The following is a 25,470-nucleotide window of genomic DNA, read 5'->3' on the forward strand; positions in this document are numbered from 1 at the left end:
CTGGAATGGACCTTCCGTGAAGGAGCTCTTCTGGAACGGTTATGGGAAAGTGAAGGTTTATCGATCTCTTTTTGTGTGCCTCTTTGAGATCACTATACACTAGAGTGTCGCCTCGCAAGACACCCTGTCCCGCGAGTAGCGAGAGTCCATGCGAGTCCCGCGGGAATTCGGTCTCGGTCCGTCCCGGTTCGTCTCGCACTCAGTCTCGGTTCGGTTCGGTTCGTCTCGGTTCGGTTCGTCTCGGTTCGGTTTGTCTCGCATTCGGTTCGTCTCGATTCGCAAAAAGTTCGGAAAGTTCATTTCCCGAAAATTACTCGCAAAGTTCACAAGACAAAGTGAACTATTCGTATTTCACGCGTTGATCATTTCTACCGTTGATTTTCTGAAAATAATAATTTGGTAATTAAAGTCGTGAACTTTTTCTAATCTCATTTCCATTTATTTTTTCTGAAATTTATTTTATTATTTTGGAAAAGTTCACGACTTTAATTACCAAATTATTATTTTCAGAAAATCAACGGTAGAAATGATCAACGCGTGAAATACTAATAGTTCACTTTGTCTTGTGAACTTTGCGAGTAATTTTCGGGAAATGAACTTTCCGAACTTTTTGCGAATCGAGACGAACCGAATGCGAGACAAACCGAACCGAGACGAACCGAACCGAACCGAGACAGAGTGGGAGACGAACCGGGACGAACCGAGTCGAGCCGAAACCGGGAAATCGGGAATTTTGCTAGTTTCGTCTCGCGAGGCGACACTCTACTATACACAGATAACAGTCTGTGAAACATCCTTATGGTTGAGGGGCAGGTTTCCACCAAACCTCCATAAAACTTTCTCGTCACAACTAAAGCCTTTGCACCACTTCCTCAGAACTGGTATCTCTTTTGGGCCCGTACTGACTAGCAGTTGGACTTTTTAATCTCTTTTCGGAACATTATATCTCCGCAAAAATTCAAAAAATAGAATTAAAACTTTGGTTCCGGGATTTTTTTTTGGTTCAGGGGTTTTTTTTGGTCCCGGGATTTTTTTTTCGTTCCGGGATTTTTTTTTCGTTCCGGGATTTTTTTTCGTTCCGGGATTTTTTCTTTTCGTTCCGGGATTTTTTTTTCGTTCCGGCGTTCTAGAACAGTGCCAAAAATTGGGTATAAAAATCAAAAATGAAACTAGTAAGTTGGAAAATACAATTGAATTTAAACATGATTTTAATTGAATCAGAGCTTTCACCCGATATGTCAAGGAGATGGATGACTTATATCCTCATACAACTAAGCGGTGCGGTCGATTTCAGATGTGACGTTTTTGTCCTTCTTCAACATTTTTAGACACTTTTTTTGCAAATAGCGTTTTCAATGTTATATAAAACCTTGTGATTATCCTTAGTTTGATTTCAAGCGTCCAAAAGTGCAAGGCGATGATAACAGAAAGGATGTAAGTGTTTACGATGTAAAAGTATATTGTAGGTACCGGAAATGATAAGGAAACACTTTGCATTCATTTTTGCATGTAGTTTTTTAAAGTGCATCGTTGTGATCCTTGAGGACTGTTTACTTGTAATAATTTTGTGTTATGTTTAAAATTACAAGGAGGACTTTTAGTCAGTTTCAAAACCGTCCGGTTTTGAGAAAATTTTAGCCAAGATCGAATGTCGTACTATTTCGGTTTTCGTCAACTGTTCAACGTCGGGACAAAGGAATGAATTTCACTTATTTGTCAATGATCAGAAGTCTGTGGAAAACTGCTGTGTGGAATGCTGACAACACGTACAACACTTTGTCGTAAATGGAACATTGGAACAATTGACAACATTCAGTATACTGGATAAAATGCATTCAAAACGTTCTTGTTGTTGCTTGTTGAATTACCGCCAGGTCGGAAATGTTTTTTGGTTGTTTGTTTTGATAATAACATAGCCAGTATATGAAAGTTGTAAATATTTTGTTAGGGCAGAGATTTTGTAGAACAAAAGGAAAAAAAATCTGTCATAATGGATGATTGAGTTCCAACTTTGACGGTGTTTAAAAAATTACAATCCTACAAACACCGAGTCAGAAACTTGATAGTAGTTAACAATAAGCCTTTTGTCCGAAGCTTCATGGGGAAGTCATGCAGCATTGCCACCGATCGTTTAAAAACTCAAAAAGTGTTTTTTAAAGAACTTTCAGAATTTTTTTGTGAAGTACTGTCAGGTACGAATGAGAAGGATTGAAATCAATCAGAGAAGAGAGGCGGCATCGCCGCCGAACAGTGAAAAATTTAGAAAGCAGAACTTTTTGGATCAAACCAAACTAAAAAGAAGATTTGCGTGTATATGAAAAAAATCTTGAACGAATTTGGGGGAAGGAGGCGGCATCGCCGCCGATAAGTCAAAAACTTCAAAATAGGAAATTCTCTTTTGGTGAAGGGTTTCTCAGACAGGCAAAAAACACATTTCCTGTATTTAGTACAATTAATTCTAGGACCCGAATGTCTCAACCATTAAATAAATCTGTTGAATATTATTAGTAAATAGTAATTGGCAGAGTATTTTTGTTAATGCAAAAAATTTGCTTCTTTTTCTGGCCGTTAGCAGAACCACCAAACGCCCATATTCAACAGTTTTTAAAACTATACCCTCGAATCGTTTAAAATCCTATACTTCATCAAAGTTTATCAGCTGTAACGTGTGGAGGATACTGTGTATTCATCCAAGCAATGAGGGCTCGAGGAGTTCGATTTGAAACACTAGTGGAAATTTTTAATTAAAATGTTTAATGATGATGAATACATTATCAACTATTTGAAACAAGCTTATAATTATGAATTTTCAGAATAAACATTAAACATTCTTTTTGAAATGCAGAGTTATAATGCTACTTCACCAATTAAAATTCACAGGCTCTCCAAATTCGTTCAAGATTGAAGTTTTGATAGAATCAATATTGCCAAATAATTGGGTCAAATGCTTATCGAATGAATCTTTCATAGCCGTAGCACTTTGCACTCCTTCATCCTTATCGGGTATTAAATCTTGTTCCGACTCTTCTTGTTTTTTTAATTTTATTTTTTTTGATTTAGGCGATTTTATTTCCAATTGTTCCACCATTTGTCTTACAAGATCGCCATTTACTTCTCCTTGGATGACCATGAGTCACACTCCTCTAAGTTTCTGGGTTACCCTGAATGATCCTGAATCTGTTTTTTAATTGTTTTTAAGTGCTTTCTCCACTTTTTCTCCAGCTCCTTATAATTTTAAACCTAAACAAACTCCAAATTGACAGATGAAGTTAATCCAACTCAAAAAAATATTGCTTCTGATAGTTTGTTCATCTTCTTTTTTTATGACTATTTACTGGAGTGCAACAAATGGAATCAATAGTAGCGGAAATACAAGAAGTAGTCCTGATAGAATCAATCCAGTGGCTGATGTGAAAAGAGGGAATAAATGGATTGTGGTCACGAGTGTGAATTATCCAACAGAAGATGTGAAGGTATGAAATTTCAGATGAAGGAAGAGAAATTCTTGAATATTCCAGAGACTTTCGTCATTTGAAGAATGGAATCTGGTGGTTGTTGCAGATACGAAAACTCCTGTCGACTGGGAACTAGAAACTGTTCATTTTTTATCTGTCGATTATCAGAAACATTTACGTAAGTAGAAACAGAGAGAATTAGAATATCATATGAATAGTTGCAGCATTTTCCATTGTTTCTTCGCTTCCTTACAAGTCGTACACGAGGAAAAATGTAGGATATTTGTATGCGATTTCACAAGGAGCTCACTGGATTTACGACACTGACGATGACAATAAACCATTTGATAAGCCAATTAATTTATTAAAACTCTAAGAAAATCGTCCATTTAGGACTAGGATTGAATCAGTTCGACTATGAAGATACTGTATCTGGAGTACGGTATCAAGTTAAAAATTCCAGTGAAATTATGTAAGTTTGACACTGAAAAAGAGCATTAAAATTGCCTTTCAGACAACGTCTATTCAATCCATATCGATTCTATGGGGTAGATCAAATGTGGCCGAGAGGATTTCCTTTGGAATATATTGAGGTAATCAGTGAATGAGAATATCAAGAATGTGCAAAATTACAGAAACATACAAACGGAAAAGAGAATCAAGTATTGTGTTATAAGATGAAAAGATCATCTGTCCAGCAGGGATTAGTTCATCATGATCCAGATGTTGACGCCGTTTATAGGTGCTTTCTTATTAGCAAACAAAACTACAGACTAATAATTGTTACATTTTCAGACTCTTGAATGCTGATTCCAATAGCGGATTAGATGTGAAGTTCAATAAATTCGCCCCGCCCATTGCATTATCAGTTGGAACCTATTCTCCATGGAATTCTCAAAACACTTTGTTTCACAAATCAGCTTTTCATACATTATTCCTTCCAACAACTGTCTCATTTAGGTTTTTCTCCGGGTTTCCAGCCGGAATTTTATATATTTTTTGTAGAACAACGGACATCTGGAGATCTTTTATCTCACAGAAAATCCTTCATTTATCTGGATTGACTGTTTCATTCGTACCCACAAATGCGATTCAATTTAGGAATGCACATGACTATTTGAAAGATTTCAAAGACGAAAAACAAGTTTATGAAGATTCTGGAAAGATTATTGAGTTTTTGAATGGTTGGAATTGCTCGAAAGTGATTAATTTGGAAGATTGTATCAATGAATTATTAGAAGATCTGGTTGAGAATAATCTGTGGGGAGAAGCTGATTCGAAACTGATGAAATTGTTTTTGAATGATTTGAAATCAATGGGGTCAGTTTTCAAGAAAGACATATTCTAAACGGCAGAATTCCAGATTCAAATATCCTGACTTGATAGGAGAGAAATATGAAGATCCATACTTTGCATCTGATAATGAAACAGATCGAAATGTGAATTGTAGACGAATGAATTTGGAATTCGAACTTGTTGATCCGAAGAAATATGATCAGGAAAACATTCGGAAAGCTGAGCAAAAAATAAATAATTTCGGAGACTTGGTTGATTGGTGTAATGAAACAGGGTATTCTAGTAAGTTTTCAGGATATTTCAGATAATAAATTTCAATCTCAGATTTATCGAAATCGTTTCCATCAGCCAAACAACTTTCCGAAAAACATGAAGAATCTTTTGTGTTGCAGCAAGATAAAAACAGTGTTTGTTCTCTGAATTGCAGTATTTTTCAACCAGAATATTCTTATGTTTTCAGGTATTAATTGCTGTGAATAATTTTCCCTGGAAATATGGAGTCGGACTGATTCAACGACTCTATCAGCCATATTTTGCAGCTGTCATATTCTGTGGTTCCTGGTATTCTGATGAAGTTGTCGATGTGGATAATTACACTTCAACACTCAATCCGATCAATTATATTCATATGAATCCAGCTGAAATTCACAAAGGATATTTTGCCTATCACTGTGTGACTCTTGTCAAAGAAATGCGGTTGAATAATGTGAATGGATACTTTTTGATGGCTGATGACACTATTTTCAATATTTGGCAGAGGATTGATCACTCAAGAGTTCATCATTTAATGGGTCCCGTATCAGACTATGGTTATAACTGGTGGAATCTTGAATACGGTATGTTAACTTGAAAATCTGAACATTGGAAAATGGAAAACTGAATATTCAGGTCTTCGAGCAGCAAAAAACATAGTGCTCACAATAAAAAACAACACAGATCCAAAGATTGAAAACGCGTGGAAACAATTTGACGAAGGACTGAAGACATATGGTTACATGAAAGAGAATCATACAGCTTTCGATGAAATTGCATCTGGAAAAGGGAAGAGTGTCTCTGATTTGTATGTTGCTTTTCTCAGGGAATTGTCTTGAAATCGTGTTTCCAGCTACTACATTCCAACGTCTCAAAGTGAATATTATGCAGTTCTCATGAGAGTTTTCTATGAGAATCTGTTCTTTTTGGAGTTAGCTGTGAACAAATTCGTCAAATCTGTCGACCATCAAGTGTTAGTTTTGACAAAATGAAAGCTTTAGTGGACTTTTCTAATTCGAAAATTATACTGATTTCTTATGTTGGAGCGGTTGAAACTTTGAATTCAGTTAAAAATGTGGAAAAAATATCATGAAAACCATGAAAGTTTGTTGATAAATCGTTGTTTATCGGGTAACTTTCTGCTTATAACCAACAACTTTTTTGCCCGAAGCAATCGTGAATGTAATAATATTGTTTACAGAGCTAGATACGGTAAAAATGGTTCTTATCTTTGGAAAAATCGTAACCAATGGAACGTCCTTTACCATAAGGAATTGGTCGCAATGCATCCAATTAAGATGAGCCAATTTCGAGAAACGAGTGAAAATAGGAGACAGTTTGTGGTTTCCATTCTTGACATACTTTCAGAGTTCTCATTTCAGATACTGTGGATCTATACTTCAAACTTGGTCGGATATTATATTTGGTGGATCTCAAAACTTTACAGTGAAAGCAGATGACGATCCGGATAGAACAGTTGACTGAATGTTTTTCTGCAAAATTAGTATACATACTAAAATTTCCTAGATCTTACGATCTTTCAACTATAAAACAATTGTTTGTCAATATATAAAATGAACATTTATACAAATACGACTCTTGTTTCCCGAAACTTTGATTGTTCTGACATGGACGATATTCAACAAGAGGGGGCGGAAAAGTGTCATTGCGTTTTAGTTCAAGTGACAAAATAATCACAGAAATCGAAAAACCTGGAGTAAAAACTTCAGAGACATCTGTATTGTTATTGTTGTTCTGATTCTGATTTCAATTATATGTATTCCGATTGCATATGCTCTTGCCACAGTATTCATAATCTTTTATGACACTGAAGGCAAAATTATTGGTGAAGACTTGCTTTTACCTAATTCCTTCTAGACGCAAATAACTTTCAGATTCACTGACAACTACCGTACCTCCTGTAACAACACGTTCTACTACACAGATGCCTTTCACAACTACGTAAAGTTAGTCTTGTGACAATCTCAAAAATCAATACTCTCGAATGTTTCAGATCCCAATTATTTTGCTGCTTCGTGTGGAAAACGTGTCATTGGTTATTATATAGAATGGGAAAATGCAGAAGTTTTGGAAAAGCAGCTGAAAAAGCTGACTCATGTTATTTATCTTTTCGTTAATGTTCAAGAAGACGGAATAATCAATGGGACAAATGATCGTGCAGAAAACAGATTCTTGGAGAAAAGATCATCTGTGCAGCAGGGATTAGATCATCATGATCCAGATGTTGACGCCGTTTCCACTATTGGAATCAGCATTCAAGAGTCTGAAAATGTAACAATTTGAAATAGTCTCTAGATTTGTGTGCTAATAAGAAACTACCTACAGTAGCGAGCATAAGTGAGCACCCCTTCATACTTTCATGTGTAACTCTGCTGAACCGTGTCCATTTCACAAAAACTTTTTTTGAAAGGAAGCCAAAATATTCAGCAATACGAATATATGTTTTTTGACAAGTTTCCATCATTGATTTTTTGATAATCGATTTTTCCTGATCTTGACTGGAAAATTCAAAAAAAACTCTTTATTTTTCTCTTGGAGGTATTGAGTTTTTTGTTTCAAAATGTTGGAAAACTCTCAAATAAACAAAAAATTGTGTTGAATCGGCTTCTCAACTCCTGAGTGTCGTGCCAGAGCTCCAGAAGTCAAAAGTAGTGCCTTCGGGGAAATAATCATAACTCATCAAAAAATGCTCCAAATCTAACAAAAAAATCTCTTCCGTCGACACTACCGAGATCGACACACTATGCACCACACGAAAACGATCAGAGCAATGATGAAGAACCGATTTTGTAGTTTCTTGAGCACTTCGAAAAAACTTTTAATTTGACGTTGTTTTTCATTTACTTCATAACGGCTGGAAAAGTTCTAAAAGTTGTAAAAAATGCTGACATATGCCCCCCCCCCACTTCCAGTCTCAAATGACTCACTCTTTCCTGAAATTTCTTGTTACATCTAAGAACATCCGCAATATACTCCAGTGCAAGTTTTGAATGATGTTAATTAACCTTTTGTGTTTTTAGTTCAGTTATTCATTCTCTTTCGACAGTTGTTTCATCTATTTTGCATTGCCACACGAAAAAGAATCTTTGGGGACAGTAATGTATACGGCTTTATCGAAGAAACGAAGATACGTGGAATCTGGATAAAAAACTGCACGATGGGTAGGCACTCAATCAGCTCCAATTGAGAAAAACACTGAAATCTCTGGAAACAAAAAAGTTCATTAAAATTTTCGAAGAGATGTCGAGACCACCATACGGAGACCATCACTGATAGCGTTGGAGATCACATTGCTAACAGCTAGGTTCTGGGAATTTTTTAAAAAAACCAACTTTTATTTTATCGGAACATGGTTGTTTCTAAGGAGATCACCTACTTATCAGAAAACTTTTATGCATCTGTCATGTTTAAGGAGACTCCCAACCACAGTAAAAATTGAAGTTATACAGTAAAGCGAATAAAGTTTAAACTTGTGACATGATAAAAGGTCATTGTAAGAACTTTCTGACACACTTTTCATCTTCCACATTAAGGAAAAACATCCGATGAACACCCATATCAGTAGCAGCAGGCTTCAAAAAGACGTATCTTTTGTCTTCGAGGACTTTGAAAATGAAATCGTGATAGATTTGAGCACCGGGAGGGTTAAATTTCGAGTGAACTTCTAGGTTGAATTGACAGATTGCAATTCCTTTGTCATCGAGTGGTCCACCTCGGTGAATTTGATCCAAAAACTCAAACTCCCCACCTTCGATGTCTATCCAAGCAATATCGATTTTCTGAGAACTGGATCTTGTCAATCAAGTTTCAGTTGTAAAAAAATACCTTCAATCCAAGAATATCCGATAAAAAGTAAGTAAATGGGATAGTGGTGACATCTTGAAATTCGTACTTTCCTGGAAAATCAGTGACTATTCAATTCACTCCAGAAGATGTAACTAACTAGTCTTCTGATTCTGGTTAGGCAGAACTCTAAACTTGGTGAACCCCGGCTTTCTTCCAATTGCGAATGGAAAGTATTTTCCGAATGCAGTATACAGCTGTCGGTTCGGATCAATAATTGGGTCGGCTCCAAAGAATTTTGTGTTAGGGAGAGTCTGAGAAACCGATTATTGGTGGTGATCACAATTAGTGCTTACCTACCACATTCAATTTCTCTTCAGCCATTGTGTCATGCCCAATTCCCAATGTCACCATGATATTTTCTTCTTTCTGAAATACCTTGATAGAACGCATAATAACATTTTTGAGACTTACACAAGTCGGTAGAATAGTCCATTTGGTTTCATGCAAGTTAGCCATTGGTACAATATCAATGTCTTCGAATACAGAATCACAAGACTTGGTTTTGGTCCATTTAGTGTTCATCTAAATTATGCTTATTTTCAAAAAGGACTGTTTAGAAAAAACTGACCGCTTTTACATCACCCTTCCACTGATCGACAATAGGTCTTATGCAATTTTGAAAGTCTTCCATCAACTTTGAAATATCGATTTTCATAGGACTCTTATCAACTGTCAGATCACACTCTGGTAATTTATTGAGTTCCTCAAATCTCGGGCTTAAGACTACTTCTTTGGTCTGAAACTAAAACTTTAAAAAACACTGTCATAAAGTCCATTTCACTTTTCCAAATTGGAATCCAATTCCATCTAGAGTATCCGGATTTGATCCACATTCAACTTGTTCCGATTTTGCAAAGTTTTGGGGTTGAAGTGTTTTCTGATCACTACTTGTTAATATGAATACAAATATTACAAAACAAGTTGCCATAAGCAAGGCGAAGGATGCAGGAAAACGGCGACTGGATTTCATTTCTGAAATGGATTTTTTCATTCAGAAAACTAAATGGTGAAGAGAGGGGAAAGTGGTGCTGAAAAAATAGGAAACTAACTAAAAAATATATATCCACGAATGTCGATAATCAAACAATAGGAGTGATGATCGAGTGGCGTATGAAATTATATGCAAATAAAAGCTAATCAAAATTTCTGCTTTTGAAAAGACGAACTCTCACAACACATGCTACATCTGGAATTATCGAGGAGATTGAGAAAACAGCTTTCCGTTGGGATGGTCCAATTTTATTTGCTTTGTTCATTGACTATCATTCAAAACTTGCACTGGAGTATATTGCGGATGTTCTTAGATGTAACAAGAAATTTCAGGAAATAGTGAGTCATTTGAGACTGGAAGTGGGGGGGGGGGGGCATATGTCAGCATTTTTTTTACAACTTTTAGAACTTTTCCAGCCGTTATGAAGTAAATGAAAAACAACGTCAAATTAAAAGTTTTTTCGAAGTGCTCAAAAAACTACAAAATCGGATCTTCATCATTGCTCTGATCGTTTTCGTGTGGTGCATTGTGTGTCGATCTCGGAAGTGTCGACGGAAGAGACGTGGATATATTGAGAAACGGAGAAACTTCATGGCGATGAATCATATTCTTTAATATTAAGGTTTATATTTATACTGGTCTATGCCTGAATGTTTAGATTACACGTTGTGTATATGTTTTCTTTTTGTTGGTAAAATGGAATACAAAGAAACAGGAAGCAGCTTCTATTTTATATTCTGATACTTTATTCTAAAAATATAAATATTTCGACAATTTAATTTCGTAAATAAATGTTGTTAAATGACGGCTTACTATTCGTCTCTGTGACAGCCATTGTTGTTTTTGAAACTTTCGAAAAGTGAGTTCGTTTAACCCGTTCTCTGGCTTTATTTTATTTTCAGATGGTACTTGAAACAGTCAAATAAAGTGATCGCTGTCATTATTATGGGTAAATTTATTTCGAATGTTTTATATATATAAATGAAGATGAGATTCAAAAGGGAATGACAGAGAAGGAAAATGTCCAATTGTAAGCTTTAGAGTTTTATATATATATATTTATTGACAGAAGAAAAAAATAACGAAAGGAATACATAAAAAAGGGGGAGACTAGATACAGTAGCGAGCATAAGTGAGCACCCCTTCATACTTTTATGTGTAACTCTGCTGAATCGTGTCCGTTTTGCATAAACTTTTTTTTTGAAAAAAGCCAAAGTATTCAGCAATAAGAAAATATGTTTTTTGAAAAATTTCAATCACTGATTTTTTCGATAATCGATTTTTCCTAATCTTGATTTGAAAATTCGAAAAAAAACTTTTTATTTTTCTCTTGGAGATATTGAATTTTTTGTTTCAAAATGTTGGAAACAGTCTGAATAAACAAAAAATTGTGTTGAATTAGCTTCTCAACTCCTAAGTATCGTGCTAAAGCTCCAGAAGTCAAAAGTAGTGCCCTCGGGGAAACCATCATACTTCATCAAAAAATTCTCCAAATTTTTTGAAACATGTATCAAAATAAGTGTCTTGAGTTTTTCTACAAACCAACATTAAAAAGTTACAATTTTAGAAAAAATAATTTTTCAAATTTTTTTCACTCAAAAATTATTTTATTCTCATTTTCACGGTCTCCTACGCGTGAAAAATTTTATTAATTTGCACGTCGTCTGCGTCTCTCACTGTGATTTTTATCTCTCGTTTCCTCTTTATAGACGTAACTTTAAACTATCTGGTGACTTGGAAGAAGCAGGATTTTGATTTATTTTCATGAAAAGTAGATGGAGGAAGACATTCCCAGCATTTTCATGTATTAAACATATATTTCTGCCGTCTATGGAGCTCAATATCTCTTGTGTAATCGAATGGAGTGTTCTGACCCGTATTCGAGGAAGTGGTCTACGCTTCGTTCAAAATTGGACGGAAGACTGTTAATGAAGGCTTCCATAAGCATTTTGTACACCGAAACCGTTCAGAAAATCATCAGATGGATGAAAAAATTAGGAGTTCAGTAGATAATATGATGACTTTATACTGCCGATGACCTAATTACGATGTATTTCAAAAATCGCTTGCCATGAGTTTTTAGAGAATCTGAAATTAATCAGTTTGCACCTTGAAATTTTGATTTTGGGCAAAAACTGAAAAAGTTGATTCAAAAATTCAATTTCAGTACAAAAATACGATTTTTTCGTACTTTTTGGTAAATATCTTGAAAACAAAATGAAAAATCAAAAAACTGGCCCCATGCGAAGTTTCTAAATTTTATTCTGATTCGAATAAGCCATAAATCGAGAATTTTCGTTGGAAAATAAAAAAGTAGATGCATATATAAGAATTACTACTCAGTCGAAGGAACATCTTAAAACTAGATCAGCTTTTTTATTTTCCAATGAAAATTCTTGATTAACGGCTCATTAAAATCAGAATAAAATTTAGAAACTTTGCAAGATGCCACATTTTTGAAAATTGACCTAATTCTTGAGAAAAATCGGAAAATGTGCAGAAAATTTGTCATTTTGAACTGACATCGAAAATTGGGATCTGCTTTTTTGGTTTTGCTCCAGGAAAATTCATTCCACTTGAATATTGATCAGATCAAGAATCTCTACAACCCCATGGAAACAGTTTTTCATCAAATGACATAATTAGGTAATCTGTATCTCAGCTGACTGAATATTGGTTGAGAACGGAGTGTATAGGAACATAAAAAGATTTCCGGACGGTTTTTCAGAGCTGAACGATCACTAACAACTTGTTCAACAAAATTATAGCGCATGAGCAACAATTAGTCGATTACATTTCTCAAATTCGGTCAAGTTTCCCAGTTTTTCTGTTTCTCGGTCACTGGCTTCCAAAGCCTAAGTTAATATTACTATTGCATATCAAAATGAAGGGATTTTTTTTCCTCTATTGTTTTGAAAACTTCCAGTCAAGTTGGTACTTTTCCTTGAAGCTAGAGCGTTCTAAACAATTGCCCTACTTTTTTCTGAAAAATAGCCAAGGACATTACTCAGCGTGAAAGGTCAGATGATGTGGAAAATTATTTAGAATTTTTTACGCGTAGGAGACCGTGATTTTTTCTCAATTTACGTTATTTTTTGGCTATAAAACGTACATACCTTTCCAAAACTGTATGCAAAGTGCGTTATCACAAATAACAAAACACATGTATGTATTCCTTGTTCGTGTTATAGCCAAAAAATTACGGAAATTGAGAAAAAATGAGAATAAAATAATTTTTGAGTGAAAAAAATTTGAAAAATTATTTTCTCTAAAAATGTAACTTTTTAATGTTGGTTTGTAGAAAAACTCAAGACACGTATTTTGATACATGTTTCAAAAAATTTGGAGAATTTTTTGATGAGTTATGATGGTTTCCCCGAGGGCACTACTTTTGACTTCTGGAGCTTTAGCACGATACTTAGGAGTTGAGAAGCTATTTCAACACAATTTTTTGTTTATTCAGACTGTTTCCAACATTTTGAAACAAAAAATTCAATATCTCCAAGAGAAAAATAAAAAGTTTTTTTTCGAATTTTCAAATCAAGATTAGGAAAAATCGATTATCGAAAAAATCAGTGATTGAAATTTTTCAAAAAACATATTTTCTTTTTGCTGAATAGTTTGGCTTTCTTTCAAAAAAAAGTTTATGCGAAACGGACACGATTCAGCAGAGATACACATGAAAGTATGAAGGGGTGCTCACTTATGCTTGTTACTGTACATCCCTCACGAGATGGACTAGTAATAAAATGAAGGAAAATGCGTGAGAATTAGAATAGGGGGTAAAATAACCGGGAGAAAAATTAATGGAGTTAGCAAGTTTGAGGAAGATAAGAAAACCGGGGGAGAGTATGACAATTAACTAAGATACTAAAAACGGGTAATAGAGGAGTTAAGGAGAGTTTCGAATTTAGATGGAGGAAGGAATTGGGGGACATTAGCAGTAATAGCATTTCAAATTGGAATGGTGGATGCAAAAAAATCGGGGATAGAGGGATGGCAACAAATTAAGGTCATGGGACGTCGAAATGATTGAGAGATTTTGACATGAAATTTAAGGTTGGGGAAATAAGTGGCACCGCTAATAAAGCTATAAAGAAGAAGGAGTTGGGCTTTGAGACGACGATGACGGAGGGAGAATAGGTTAAGGATTTCGAGCCGGTGGGGGTAGGAAGAATATGAAATATTACAACGTTGAAGGACTTTACGAGAATAAAGACGGAGAGGTTTTTCAAGAGAGTGAGAAAGGATACTAGAGACAGGAGGGGAGTATACAGTGCAACAGTACTCCAGGAGAGGGAGGACATATGTTTTAAACAAAGAAATGTAGAATTTGGGAGAGAGAGAGATTTAAAGGATTTAAAAAGTTGGTTGGACCTGAGAAGGGAAAGATTAACAGTGCGGGTGATATGGGAGCGGAACTTGAGTTTAGGGTCGGTAAGAAGACCGAGATCTCTAACAATGGGTGAATCGGGTATGAGAAAGGAGTCAATGTGATAAAAATGGGAAATGTTATGAGAACCAAGGCGAAGCAAAGTGGTTTTGGAAGGGGCTAGAGGAAGAAGGTTGGAGTTGGCCCATGACACTAAAGTGTCAATGCCGGATTGGAGGAGTGAGGGGTTGTGGGAAAATATTTTGATGTCATCAGCAAACGCACAGAAATGGAGGTCAGGAGGGAAGGAGAAGAGGAGGTCATTGATAAAGATAAGAAACAAAAGGGGACCACTACATGTGCCTTGTGGCACACCGGAAGGGATGGGAGAAACAGATGGATCAATATGACCATTAACCATGACAGAGTAGGAACGCTTAGAGAGGAAATCAGCAAACCAGTTGATGATGAGGGAAGGAACACCAAAGGACAGGAGTTTAGCAAGAAGGAGTTGGTGATCAACCTTATCAAAAGCTTTTTGGAAATCAAACAAAATGTTTAAAAAAAGTTGTTTAGGACTTCTGGTAGAAAATATCCTCGATTGAACGGGATGACCGTTAATATGACGCTAGGTAAAATAATTTAAGATTACACGTTGTGTATATGTTTTCTTTTTGTTGGTAAAATGGAATACAAAGAAACAGGAAGCAGCTTCTATTTTATATTCTGATACTTTATTCTCAAAACATAAATATTTCGAAAATTTAATTTTGTAAATAAATGCTGTTAAATGACGGCTTACTATTCGTCTCTGTTTTATTTATTTCTGAATATTGAGGATACGATGACCAACAAAAACGGCTCTATTCCAGTTTAGATGTCCTTTGAAAACTTGAACGTCCCAAAAAACACTTAGACGTCCCTTAAAACACTTAGACGTCCCTTGAAACACTTAGACGTCCTTTGAAACATTTAAACGTCCTTTCGGATCCCAAATATGTCCAAAAATGTTTAAACGTCCCAAAAAACATTTAGACGTCCCAAAAAACGTTTAGACGTCCCATTAAATATTGAGACGCCCCTTGAAGTCTGAAAATTTGGTTTTAAATAATTAGACGTCCCAAAAAACATTTAGACGTCCCAAAAAACATTTAAACGTCCCAAAAAATGTTTAGACGTCCCTTCAACACTAAAAGCCACTGAAAGTGTTCAAGGGACGTCTAAATATTTATTGGGACGTTTAAATGTTTTTTGGGACGTCTAACTGTTTTTTGGGACGTCTAAATGTTTTTTGGGACGTTTAAATCTTCAGAACTATATTTTGGGATTTCAAGGGACGTCTAAACATTTTATGGGACGTTTAAACGTTTTTTGGGACGTCTAAACTTTTGAAAGGACGTTTTAAAAAAATTAGAGTTTGAAAGGACGTTTAAGTGTTTCAAGGGACGTCTAAGTGTTTTAAGGGACGTTTAAGTGTTTTAAGGGACGTTTGAGTTTTTAAAGGACATCTAAACTGGAATAGAGCCACAAAAACATATGTGATGAAACTTGAAAATTCTGAAAAAGTGAGCAGATTTTTCATTGATTGAGAAATAAACTAACGTTTTGTTATCAAATCTTGCTTTTAATTTGCCGTTGTCACGTGGTATACATTTCTCAATTGTTTCAAAGCGGCTGGAATAGTTCTCACCGTAAAAAAATGCTGATGATGAAGTTACCGTATGACTAATGCGTCTTTATTCTTGCCATTTATCATCTCAATTGAAATCTTCTTTACTTTTGTAGCAAAGCCATCGCTCGTTATCATATCTGCGTCCATGAGCAAATGTATATCAGATTTTGCTCTTTTTCGCGCTAGAATTCTCATAATATTGAAAGGATATAATTGAATAATGAAATATAGTTATTCATACATCTATAACACATCTAAAAAAATCGTTGGTGAGAAAACACTTCAATCCAGATATTTTTCGAAACCGAGACAAGTTTAACGTGGATCAAAACCGAGATACTCTAGATGGAATCGGATACAAATTTGGAAAAGTGAGATGGGCTTTATATAGACTAATAAATCCTTTGTAAGCGCATAACTGTTTAGCAAGTTGGTTTTTCAATCATTCTGAGAGTTGGAACTGGCAAAGTTGGTTCAACAATTTCATATCCGAATTTTTTATATACCTGAAAACATTCTGAATGAATGATTTATTTTATGACGAAGGGACAGGCCACTTATTCGACAACCGGGAATGGGAGTAAAGGGAGGTATAGCAGAAAGTAGGATAATAAAAGTTATGGGCCTATTGACAAGGTAGCAGAAAAGTTTGCGAAAACTATTTTGAGAAAAAAATAGGTTTTCGCATTTACTGCTACCCTGTGAATAGCTCCATCACTAATTGCAGTTAAAAATAAGAAATTCATTTAACATTAAGTCTAACGATTTAATATTGGTTTTGAAAGACCGGGAAGATAATTTCACCGGAAGAAGGTAGAGAACTCCAGCAGTTCAAAGCTCGATTAGAAATGTACTGAGCATTAAGTTTGTTTGTATTCTTGATGATGCATCTGTTATAGCGACACGTTTGGAATCCTCTGTTTTTCTGAATCCGATGATTTCAAAAATCCTTCACGTCGTCGCTTTTTAGATTCAGAAAAAATAGAGGATTCCAAACGTGTCGTCTGTTTTCGGATTGATCCACGTCATAAAAAGATTCGGCTCATTTTCTAAAAAGCGACGACGTGAAATATTTTTGATATCATCGGATTCAGAAAAAATAGAGGATTCCAAACGTGTCGTCTGTTTTCGGATTGATCCACGTCATAAAAAGATACGGCTCATTTTCTAAAAAGCGACGACGTGAAATATTTTTGATATCATCGGATTCGGAAAAAATAGAGGATTCCAAACGTGTCGTCTGTTTTCGGATTGATCCACGTCATAAAAAGATACGGCTCATTCTCTAAAAAGTGACGACGTGAAATATTTTTGATATCATCGGATTCAGGAAAAATAGAGGATTCCAAACGTGTCGTCTGTTTTAATTGAGAAAAACACTGAAATCTCTGGAAACAAAAAAGTTCATTAAAAGTATCGAAGCTGTCGAGACCACCATACGGAGACCATCACTGATAGCGTTGGAGATCACATTGCTGACAGCTAGGTTCTGGGAATTTTAAAAAAAAACCAACTTTTATTTTATCGGAACATAGTTGTTTCTAAGAAGATCACCTACTTATCAGAAAACTTTTATGCATCTGTCATGTTTAAGGAGACTCCCAACCACAGTAAAAATTGAAGTTATACAGTAAAGCGAATAAAGTTTAAACTTGGGACATGATAAAAGGTCATTGTAAGAACTTTCTGACACACTTTTCATCTTCCACATTAATGAAAAACATCCGATGAACACCCACATCAGTAGCAGCAGGCTTCAAAAAGACGTATCTTTTGTCTTCGAGGACTTTGAAAATGAAATCGTGATAGATTTGAGCACCGGGAGGGTTAAATTTCGAGTGAACTTCCAGGTTGAATTGACAGATTGCAATTCCTTTGTCATCGAGTGGTCCACCTCGGTGGATTTGATCCAAAAACTCAAACTCCCCACCTTCGATGTCTATCCAAGCAATGTCGATTTTCTGAGAACTGGATCTTGTCAATCAAGTTTCAGTTGTAAAAAAATACCTTCAATCCAAGAATATCCGATAAAAAGTAAGTAAATGGGATAGTGGTGACATCTTGAAATTCGTACTTTCCTGGAAAATCAGTGACTATTCAATTCACTCCAGAAGATGTAACTAACTAGTCTTCTGATTCTGGTTAGGCAGAACTCTAAACTTGGTGAACCCCGGCTTTCTTCCAATTGCGAATGGAAAGTATTTTCCGAATGCAGTATACAGCTGTCGGTTCGGATCAACAATTGGGTCGGCTCCAAAGAATTTTGTGTTAGGGAGAGTCTGAGAAACCGATTATTGGTGGTGATCACAATTAGTGCTTACCTACCACATTCAATTTCTCTTCAGCCATTGTGTCATGCCCAATTCCCAATGTCACCATGATATTTTCTTCTTTCTGAAATACCTTGATAGAACGCATAATAACATTTTTGAGACTTACACAAGTCGGTAGAATAGTCCATTTGGTTTCATGCAAGTTAGCCATCGGTACAATATCAATGTCTTCGAATACAGAATCACAAGACTTGGTTTTGGTCCATTTGGTGTTCATCTAAATTATGCTTATTTTCAAAAAAGACTGTTTAGAAAAAACTGACCGTTTTTACATCACCCTTCCACTGATCGACAATAGGTCTTATGCAATTTTGAAAGTCTTCCATCAACTTTGAAATATCGATTTTCATAGGACTCTTATCAACTGTCAGGTCACACTCTGGTAATTTATTGAGTTCCTCAAATCTCGGGCTTAAGACTACTTCTTTGGTCTGAAACTAAACTTTAAAAAACACTGTCATAAAGTCCATTTCACTTTTCCAAATTGGAATCCAATTCCATCTAGAGTATCCGGTTTTGATTCACATTCAACTTGTTCCGATTTTGCAAAATTTTGGGGTTGAAGTGTTTTCTGATTCTTACTTGTTAATATGAATACAAATATTACAAAACAAGTTGCCAATTGCAAGGCGAAGGATGCAGGAAAACGGCGACTGGATTTCATTTCTGAAATGGATTTTTTCATTCAGAAAACTAAATGGTGAAGAGAGGGGAAAGTGGTGCTGAAAAAATAGGAAACTAACTAAAAAATATATATCCACGAATGTCGATAATCAAACAATAGTAGTGATGATCGAGTGGCTAAAGCTCATTAGCATATTACATGTGGCATTCAATTACGAAGCAAACACACACTTTTGATTTATCAGCAAAAAAGAAATGCAAAATTGGATTTTTTAGCAGGGCTTTTGAAAAATCGATAAGAAATGGGACGAGTCGGGACGTCCCGCGTCCCAGTTAGTTCGTTTGAACCCATGTCAGGACGTGAAAGATTTTTTTATATTATCGGATTCAGAAAAAATAGAAGATTTCAAACGTGCCGTCCACTTGCATATTAATCACGATCCACTGGAACACCTTGAAGGGTGGTGTGGAGAAGGAGTTTTAGTCGCCGTAAGGCGACGTGAACCAACTGGTTTTCTAAGAACTGCGGATCTCGTCAATCAAGTTTCAGTTTTGGAAGATTATTGAGTCTCTCAAATCTTGGGCTTAAGACTACTCTTTTGCTATGAAACTAAAAAATTTAGCACATTGTCATAAAGCCCATCTCACGTTTCCAAATTGTTATCCGATTCTATCTTGAGTATCCGGTTTTGATCCACTCACAACTTGTTTCGGTTTCGCAAAATATCGGAATCGATGTGTTTTCAGATCCCGATGAATCATCGGTGAGATGCTCGTTCAGTTTATTGTTTCTTAGTTTCATATTGAGGCGAATTGAAGTTTTGTGATAACTGAACACATCTGAAATTGTTTCTCAAGTAATAAAAAAGAAAAACATAATCCGGTTGTGCCTCTTTCACAAAGTCCACAAATTCTTTCAGTTTGTCCAACTAACATTTCCATCATTTTTCACAGGCCAGTGGGGAGATGCTAGTGGTTCGCAACCTAAAAATGAGTTAAGTTTTGTTTTCAACCAAAAAGTTTCGGCAATACCAACAACATCATCCGTTGAAATCTTGGTGGCGCGATGCCTACATTCTTGGATGAACATCTTGTGGTGGTTTCTAACGTAGCTGCTTCCGGATAGGAGAATCTTGAACTCTGTTCCATTTTCCTAAAAGCAAGATATGTTAGAAGTTCCTGCAAAAAAAATTCACCTTGAAATCACACCACTTGTGCTTGGAACTCCGTCGAACACATCCGTGAGAACCCCGAAATGTCTAGATTAGCCGTATCTTACCAGCAGAAAATTCGATTTTCGCTGGATTTAGTTGTTTTGAAGTTGGTAAGTAGAAACTGCTCCGTCGAACACATCCGTGAGAACACCGAAATGTCAAGATTAATTATTTTGAAGTTCTGAGGAGTGTGATTACCATATTTGCAAGGCTATCATACGACCGACCGAGGAAGGCCGGGGCCTCGGGTCAGCTTTGCCTCCAAAAACAAAAAAAGCATCGGCCGGCGAGCTGAAATTTAGTGGTAGAGCCGCAATCAAGAATACCTATGGAAAGAAAAGTATTTTGTTTAGAAAAAATTTTCCAGCAGTTTCTACTTACCAACTTCAAAACAACTAAATCCAGCGAAAATCGAATTTTCTGCTGGTAAGATACGGCTAATCTAGACATTTCGGGGTTCTCACGGATGTGTTCGACGGAGTTCCAAGCACAAGTGGTGTGATTTCAAGGTGAATTTTTTTTGCAGGAACTTCTAACATATCTTGCTTTTAGGAAAATGGAACAGAGTTCAAGATTCTCCTATCCGGAAGCAGCTACGTTAGAAACCACCACAAGATGTTCATCCAAGAATGTAGGCATCGCGCCACCAAGATTTCAACGGATGATGTTGTTGGTATTGCCGAAACTTTTTGGTTGAAAACAAAACTTAACTCATTTTTAGGTTGCGAACCACTAGCATCTCCCCACTGGCCTGTGAAAAATGATGGAAATGTTAGTTGGACAAACTGAAAGAATTTGTGGACTTTGTGAAAGAGGCACAACCGGATTATGTTTTTCTTTTTTATTACTTGAGAAACAATTTCAGATGTGTTCAGTTATCACAAAACTTCAATTCGCCTCAATATGAAACTAAGAAACAATAAACTGAACGAGCATCTCACCGATGATTCATCGGGATCTGAAAACACATCGATTCCGATATTTTGCGAAACCGAAACAAGTTGTGAGTGGATCAAAACCGGATACTCAAGATAGAATCGGATAACAATTTGGAAACGTGAGATGGGCTTTATGACAATGTGCTAAATTTTTTAGTTTCATAGCAAAAGAGTAGTCTTAAGCCCAAGATTTGAGAGACTCAATAATCTTCCAAAACTGAAACTTGATTGACGAGATCCGCAGTTCTTAGAAAACCAGTTGGTTCACGTCGCCTTACGGCGACTAAAACTCCTTCTCCACACCACCCTTCAAGGTGTTCCAGTGGATCGTGATTAATATGCAAGTGGACGGCACGTTTGAAATCTTCTATTTTTTCTGAATCCGATAATATAAAAAAATCTTTCACGTCCTGACATGGGTTCAAACGAACTAACTGGGACGCGGGACGTCCCGACTCGTCCCATTTCTTATCGATTTTTCAAAAGCCCTGCTAAAAAATCCAATTTTGCATTTCTTTTTTGCTGATAAATCAAAAGTGTGTGTTTGCTTCGTAATTGAATGCCACATGTAATATGCTAATGAGCTTTAGCCACTCGATCATCACTACTATTGTTTGATTATCGACATTCGTGGATATATATTTTTTAGTTAGTTTCCTATTTTTTCAGCACCACTTTCCCCTCTCTTCACCATTTAGTTTTCTGAATGAAAAAATCCATTTCAGAAATGAAATCCAGTCGCCGTTTTCCTGCATCCTTCGCCTTGCAATTGGCAACTTGTTTTGTAATATTTGTATTCATATTAACAAGTAAGAATCAGAAAACACTTCAACCCCAAAATTTTGCAAAATCGGAACAAGTTGAATGTGAATCAAAACCGGATACTCTAGATGGAATTGGATTCCAATTTGGAAAAGTGAAATGGACTTTATGACAGTGTTTTTTAAAGTTTAGTTTCAGACCAAAGAAGTAGTCTTAAGCCCGAGATTTGAGGAACTCAATAAATTACCAGAGTGTGACCTGACAGTTGATAAGAGTCCTATGAAAATCGATATTTCAAAGTTGATGGAAGACTTTCAAAATTGCATAAGACCTATTGTCGATCAGTGGAAGGGTGATGTAAAAACGGTCAGTTTTTTCTAAACAGTCTTTTTTGAAAATAAGCATAATTTAGATGAACACCAAATGGACCAAAACCAAGTCTTGTGATTCTGTATTCGAAGACATTGATATTGTACCGATGGCTAACTTGCATGAAACCAAATGGACTATTCTACCGACTTGTGTAAGTCTCAAAAATGTTATTATGCGTTCTATCAAGGTATTTCAGAAAGAAGAAAATATCATGGTGACATTGGGAATTGGGCATGACACAATGGCTGAAGAGAAATTGAATGTGGTAGGTAAGCACTAATTGTGATCACCACCAATAATCGGTTTCTCAGACTCTCCCTAACACAAAATTCTTTGGAGCCGACCCAATTATTGATCCGAACCGACAGCTGTATACTGCATTCGGAAAATACTTTCCATTCGCAATTGGAAGAAAGCCGGGGTTCACCAAGTTTAGAGTTCTGCCTAACCAGAATCAGAAGACTAGTTAGTTACATCTTCTGGAGTGAATTGAATAGTCACTGATTTTCCAGGAAAGTACGAATTTCAAGATGTCACCACTATCCCATTTACTTACTTTTTATCGGATATTCTTGGATTGAAGGTATTTTTTTACAACTGAAACTTGATTGACAAGATCCAGTTCTCAGAAAATCGACATTGCTTGGATAGACATCGAAGGTGGGGAGTTTGAGTTTTTGGATCAAATCCACCGAGGTGGACCACTCGATGACAAAGGAATTGCAATCTGTCAATTCAACCTGGAAGTTCACTCGAAATTTAACCCTCCCGGTGCTCAAATCTATCACGATTTCATTTTCAAAGTCCTCGAAGACAAAAGATACGTCTTTTTGAAGCCTGCTGCTACTGATGTGGGTGTTCATCGGATGTTTTTCATTAATGTGGAAGATGAAAAGTGTGTCAGAAAGTTCTTACAATGACCTTTTATCATGTCCCAAGTTTAAACTTTATTCGCTTTACTGTATAACTTCAATTTTTACTGTGGTTGGGAGTCTCCTTAAACATGACAGATGCATAAAAGTTTTCTGATAAGTAGGTGATCTTCTTAGAAACAACTATGTTCCGATAAAATAAAAGTTGGTTTTTTTTTAAAATTCCCAGAACCTAGCTGTCAGCAATGTGATCTCCAACGCTATCAGTGATGGTCTCCGTATGGTGGTCTCGACAGTTTCGATACTTTTAATGAACTTTTTTGTTTCCAGAGATTTCAGTGTTTTTCTCAATTAAAACAGACGACACGTTTGGAATCCTCTATTTTTCCTGAATCCGATGATATCAAAAATATTTCACGTCGTCACTTTTTAGAGAATGAGCCGTATCTTTTTATGACGTGGATCAATCCGAAAACAGACGACACGTTTGGAATCCTCTATTTTTTCCGAATCCGATGATATCAAAAATATTTCACGTCGTCGCTTTTTAGAAAATGAGCCGTATCTTTTTATGACGTGGATCAATCCGAAAACAGACGACACGTTTGGAATCCTCTATTTTTTCTGAATCCGATGATATCAAAAATATTTCACGTCGTCGCTTTTTAGAAAATGAGCCGAATCTTTTTATGACGTGGATCAATCCGAAAACAGACGACACGTTTGGAATCCTCTATTTTTCCTGAATCTAAAAAGCGACGACGTGAAGGATTTTTGAAATCATCGGATTCAGAAAAATAGAGGATTCCAAACGTGTCGCTATATCAGATGCATCATCAAGAATACGAACAAACTTAATGCTCAGTACATTTCTAATCGAGCTTTGAACTGCTGGAGTTCTCTACCTTCTTCCGGTGAAATTATCTTCCCGGTCTTTCAAAACCAATATTAAATCGTTAGACTTAATGTTAAATGAATTTCTTATTTTTAACTGCAATTAGTGATGGAGCTATTCACAGGGTAGCAGTAAATGCGAAAACCTATTTTTTTCTCAAAATAGTTTTCGCAAACTTTTCTGCTACCTTGTCAATAGGCCCATAACTTTTATTATCCTACTTTCTGCTATACCTCCCTTTACTCCCATTCCCGGTTGTCGAATAAGTGGCCTGTCCCTTCGTCATAAAATAAATCATTCATTCAGAATGTTTTCAGGTGTATAAAAAATTCGGATATGAAATTGTTGAACCAACTTTGCCAGTTCCAACTCTCAGAATGATTGAAAAACCAACTTGCTAAACAGTTATGCGCTTACAAAGGATTTATTAGTCTATATAAAGCCCATCTCACTTTTCCAAATTTGTATCCGATTCCATCTAGAGTATCTCGGTTTTGATCCACGTTAAACTTGTCTCGGTTTCGAAAAATATCCGGATTGAAGTGTTTTCTCACCAACGATTTTTTTAGATGTGTTATAAATGTATGAATAACTATATTTCATTATTCAATTATATCCTTTCAATATTATGAGAATTCTAGCGCGAAAAAGAGCACAATCTGATATACATTTGCTCATGGACGCAGATATGATAACGAGTGATGGCTTTGCTACAAAAGTAAAAAAGATTTCAATTGAGATGATAAATGGCAAGAATAAGGACGCATTAGTCATACGGTAACTTCATCATAAGCATTTTTTTTACGGTGAGAACTATTCCAGCCGCTTTGAAACAATTGAGAAATGTATACCACGTGACAACGGCAAATTAAAAGCAAGATTTGATAACAAAACGTTAGTTTATTTCTCAATCAATGAAAAATCTGCTCACTTTTTCAGAAGTTTCAAGTTTCATCACATATGTTTTTGTTGGTCATCGTATCCTCAATATTCAGAAATAAATAAAACAGAGACAAATAGTAAGCCGTCATTTAACAACATTTATTTACAAAATTAAATTGTCGAAATATTTATGTTTTGAGAATAAAGTATCAGAATATAAAATAGAAGCTGCTTCCTGTTTCTTTGTATTCCATTTTACCAACAAAAAGAAAACATATACACAACGTGTAATCTAAACATTCGGGCATAGACCAGTATAAATATAAACCTTAATATTAAAGAATATGATTCATCGTCATGAAGTTTCTCCGTTTCTCAATATATCCACGTCTCTTCCGTCGACACTTCCGAGATCGACACACAATGCACCACACGAAAACGATCAGAGCAATGATGAAGATCCGATTTTGTAGTTTCTTGAGCACTTCGAAAAAACTTTTAATTTGACGTTGTTTTTCATTTACTTCATAACGGCTGGAAAAGTTCTAAAAGTTGTAAAAAATGCTGACATATGCCCCCCCCCCCCCCCCACTTCCAGTCTCAAATGACTCACTCTTTCCTGAAATTTCTTGTTACATCTAAGAACATCCGCAATATACTCCAGTGCAAGTTT

At 35.9% G+C, this 25,470-nt stretch overlaps 3 protein-coding genes and 2 pseudogenes across 5 annotated transcripts; 3 read left to right on the forward strand and 2 right to left on the reverse strand.

Moving 5' to 3' along the window:
* Window positions 1–3,323: 3,323 nt before the first annotated feature.
* GCK72_020680 (uncharacterized protein) lies at window positions 3,324–6,488 on the forward strand (the record flags this gene model as incomplete). Its single annotated transcript, XM_053733739.1, has 13 exons — window positions 3,324–3,473; window positions 3,519–3,633; window positions 3,849–3,927; window positions 3,970–4,048; window positions 4,091–4,197; window positions 4,251–4,415; window positions 4,461–4,775; window positions 4,819–5,033; window positions 5,076–5,158; window positions 5,212–5,587; window positions 5,640–5,811; window positions 5,857–5,976; window positions 6,386–6,488. The coding sequence occupies 13 exons, from the start codon at window positions 3,324–3,326 to the stop codon at window positions 6,486–6,488; spliced, it is 2,079 nt and encodes a 692-aa protein (XP_053582652.1).
* A 143-nt stretch (window positions 6,489–6,631) lies between these two features.
* On the forward strand, window positions 6,632–7,307 carry GCK72_020681 (uncharacterized protein; the record flags this gene model as incomplete). The annotated part of the gene is made up of 2 exons (XM_053733740.1): window positions 6,632–6,665; window positions 7,018–7,307. 2 exons carry the CDS (start codon window positions 6,632–6,634, stop codon window positions 7,305–7,307), a joined length of 324 nt encoding a protein of 107 aa, XP_053582653.1.
* GCK72_020682 (uncharacterized protein) lies at window positions 7,227–9,840 on the reverse strand (the record flags this gene model as incomplete). Its single annotated transcript, XM_053733741.1, has 8 exons — window positions 7,227–7,287; window positions 8,538–8,803; window positions 8,850–8,920; window positions 8,968–9,121; window positions 9,168–9,236; window positions 9,282–9,392; window positions 9,439–9,606; window positions 9,652–9,840. The coding sequence occupies 8 exons, from the start codon at window positions 9,838–9,840 to the stop codon at window positions 7,227–7,229; spliced, it is 1,089 nt and encodes a 362-aa protein (XP_053582654.1).
* A 7,735-nt stretch (window positions 9,841–17,575) lies between these two features.
* GCK72_020683 lies at window positions 17,576–20,526 on the reverse strand (annotated as a pseudogene). Its single transcript has 10 exons — window positions 20,458–20,526; window positions 19,937–20,015; window positions 19,565–19,702; window positions 18,714–18,904; window positions 18,502–18,669; window positions 18,345–18,455; window positions 18,231–18,299; window positions 18,031–18,184; window positions 17,913–17,983; window positions 17,576–17,866 (listed from the first exon to the last, which is right to left on the reverse strand). Coding segments are annotated over exons 1-10 (1,341 nt in total).
* On the forward strand, window positions 20,118–25,270 carry GCK72_020684 (annotated as a pseudogene). The gene is made up of 11 exons: window positions 20,118–20,186; window positions 20,629–20,707; window positions 20,942–21,079; window positions 21,740–21,930; window positions 21,975–22,142; window positions 22,189–22,299; window positions 22,345–22,413; window positions 22,460–22,613; window positions 22,661–22,731; window positions 22,778–22,999; window positions 25,139–25,270. Coding segments are annotated over exons 1-11 (1,404 nt in total).
* Window positions 25,271–25,470: the final 200 nt, after the last annotated feature.

This window comes from Caenorhabditis remanei, chromosome V (genome assembly GCF_010183535.1).
Source record: "Caenorhabditis remanei strain PX506 chromosome V, whole genome shotgun sequence".
Taxonomy (NCBI): Eukaryota; Metazoa; Nematoda; class Chromadorea; order Rhabditida; family Rhabditidae; genus Caenorhabditis; species Caenorhabditis remanei.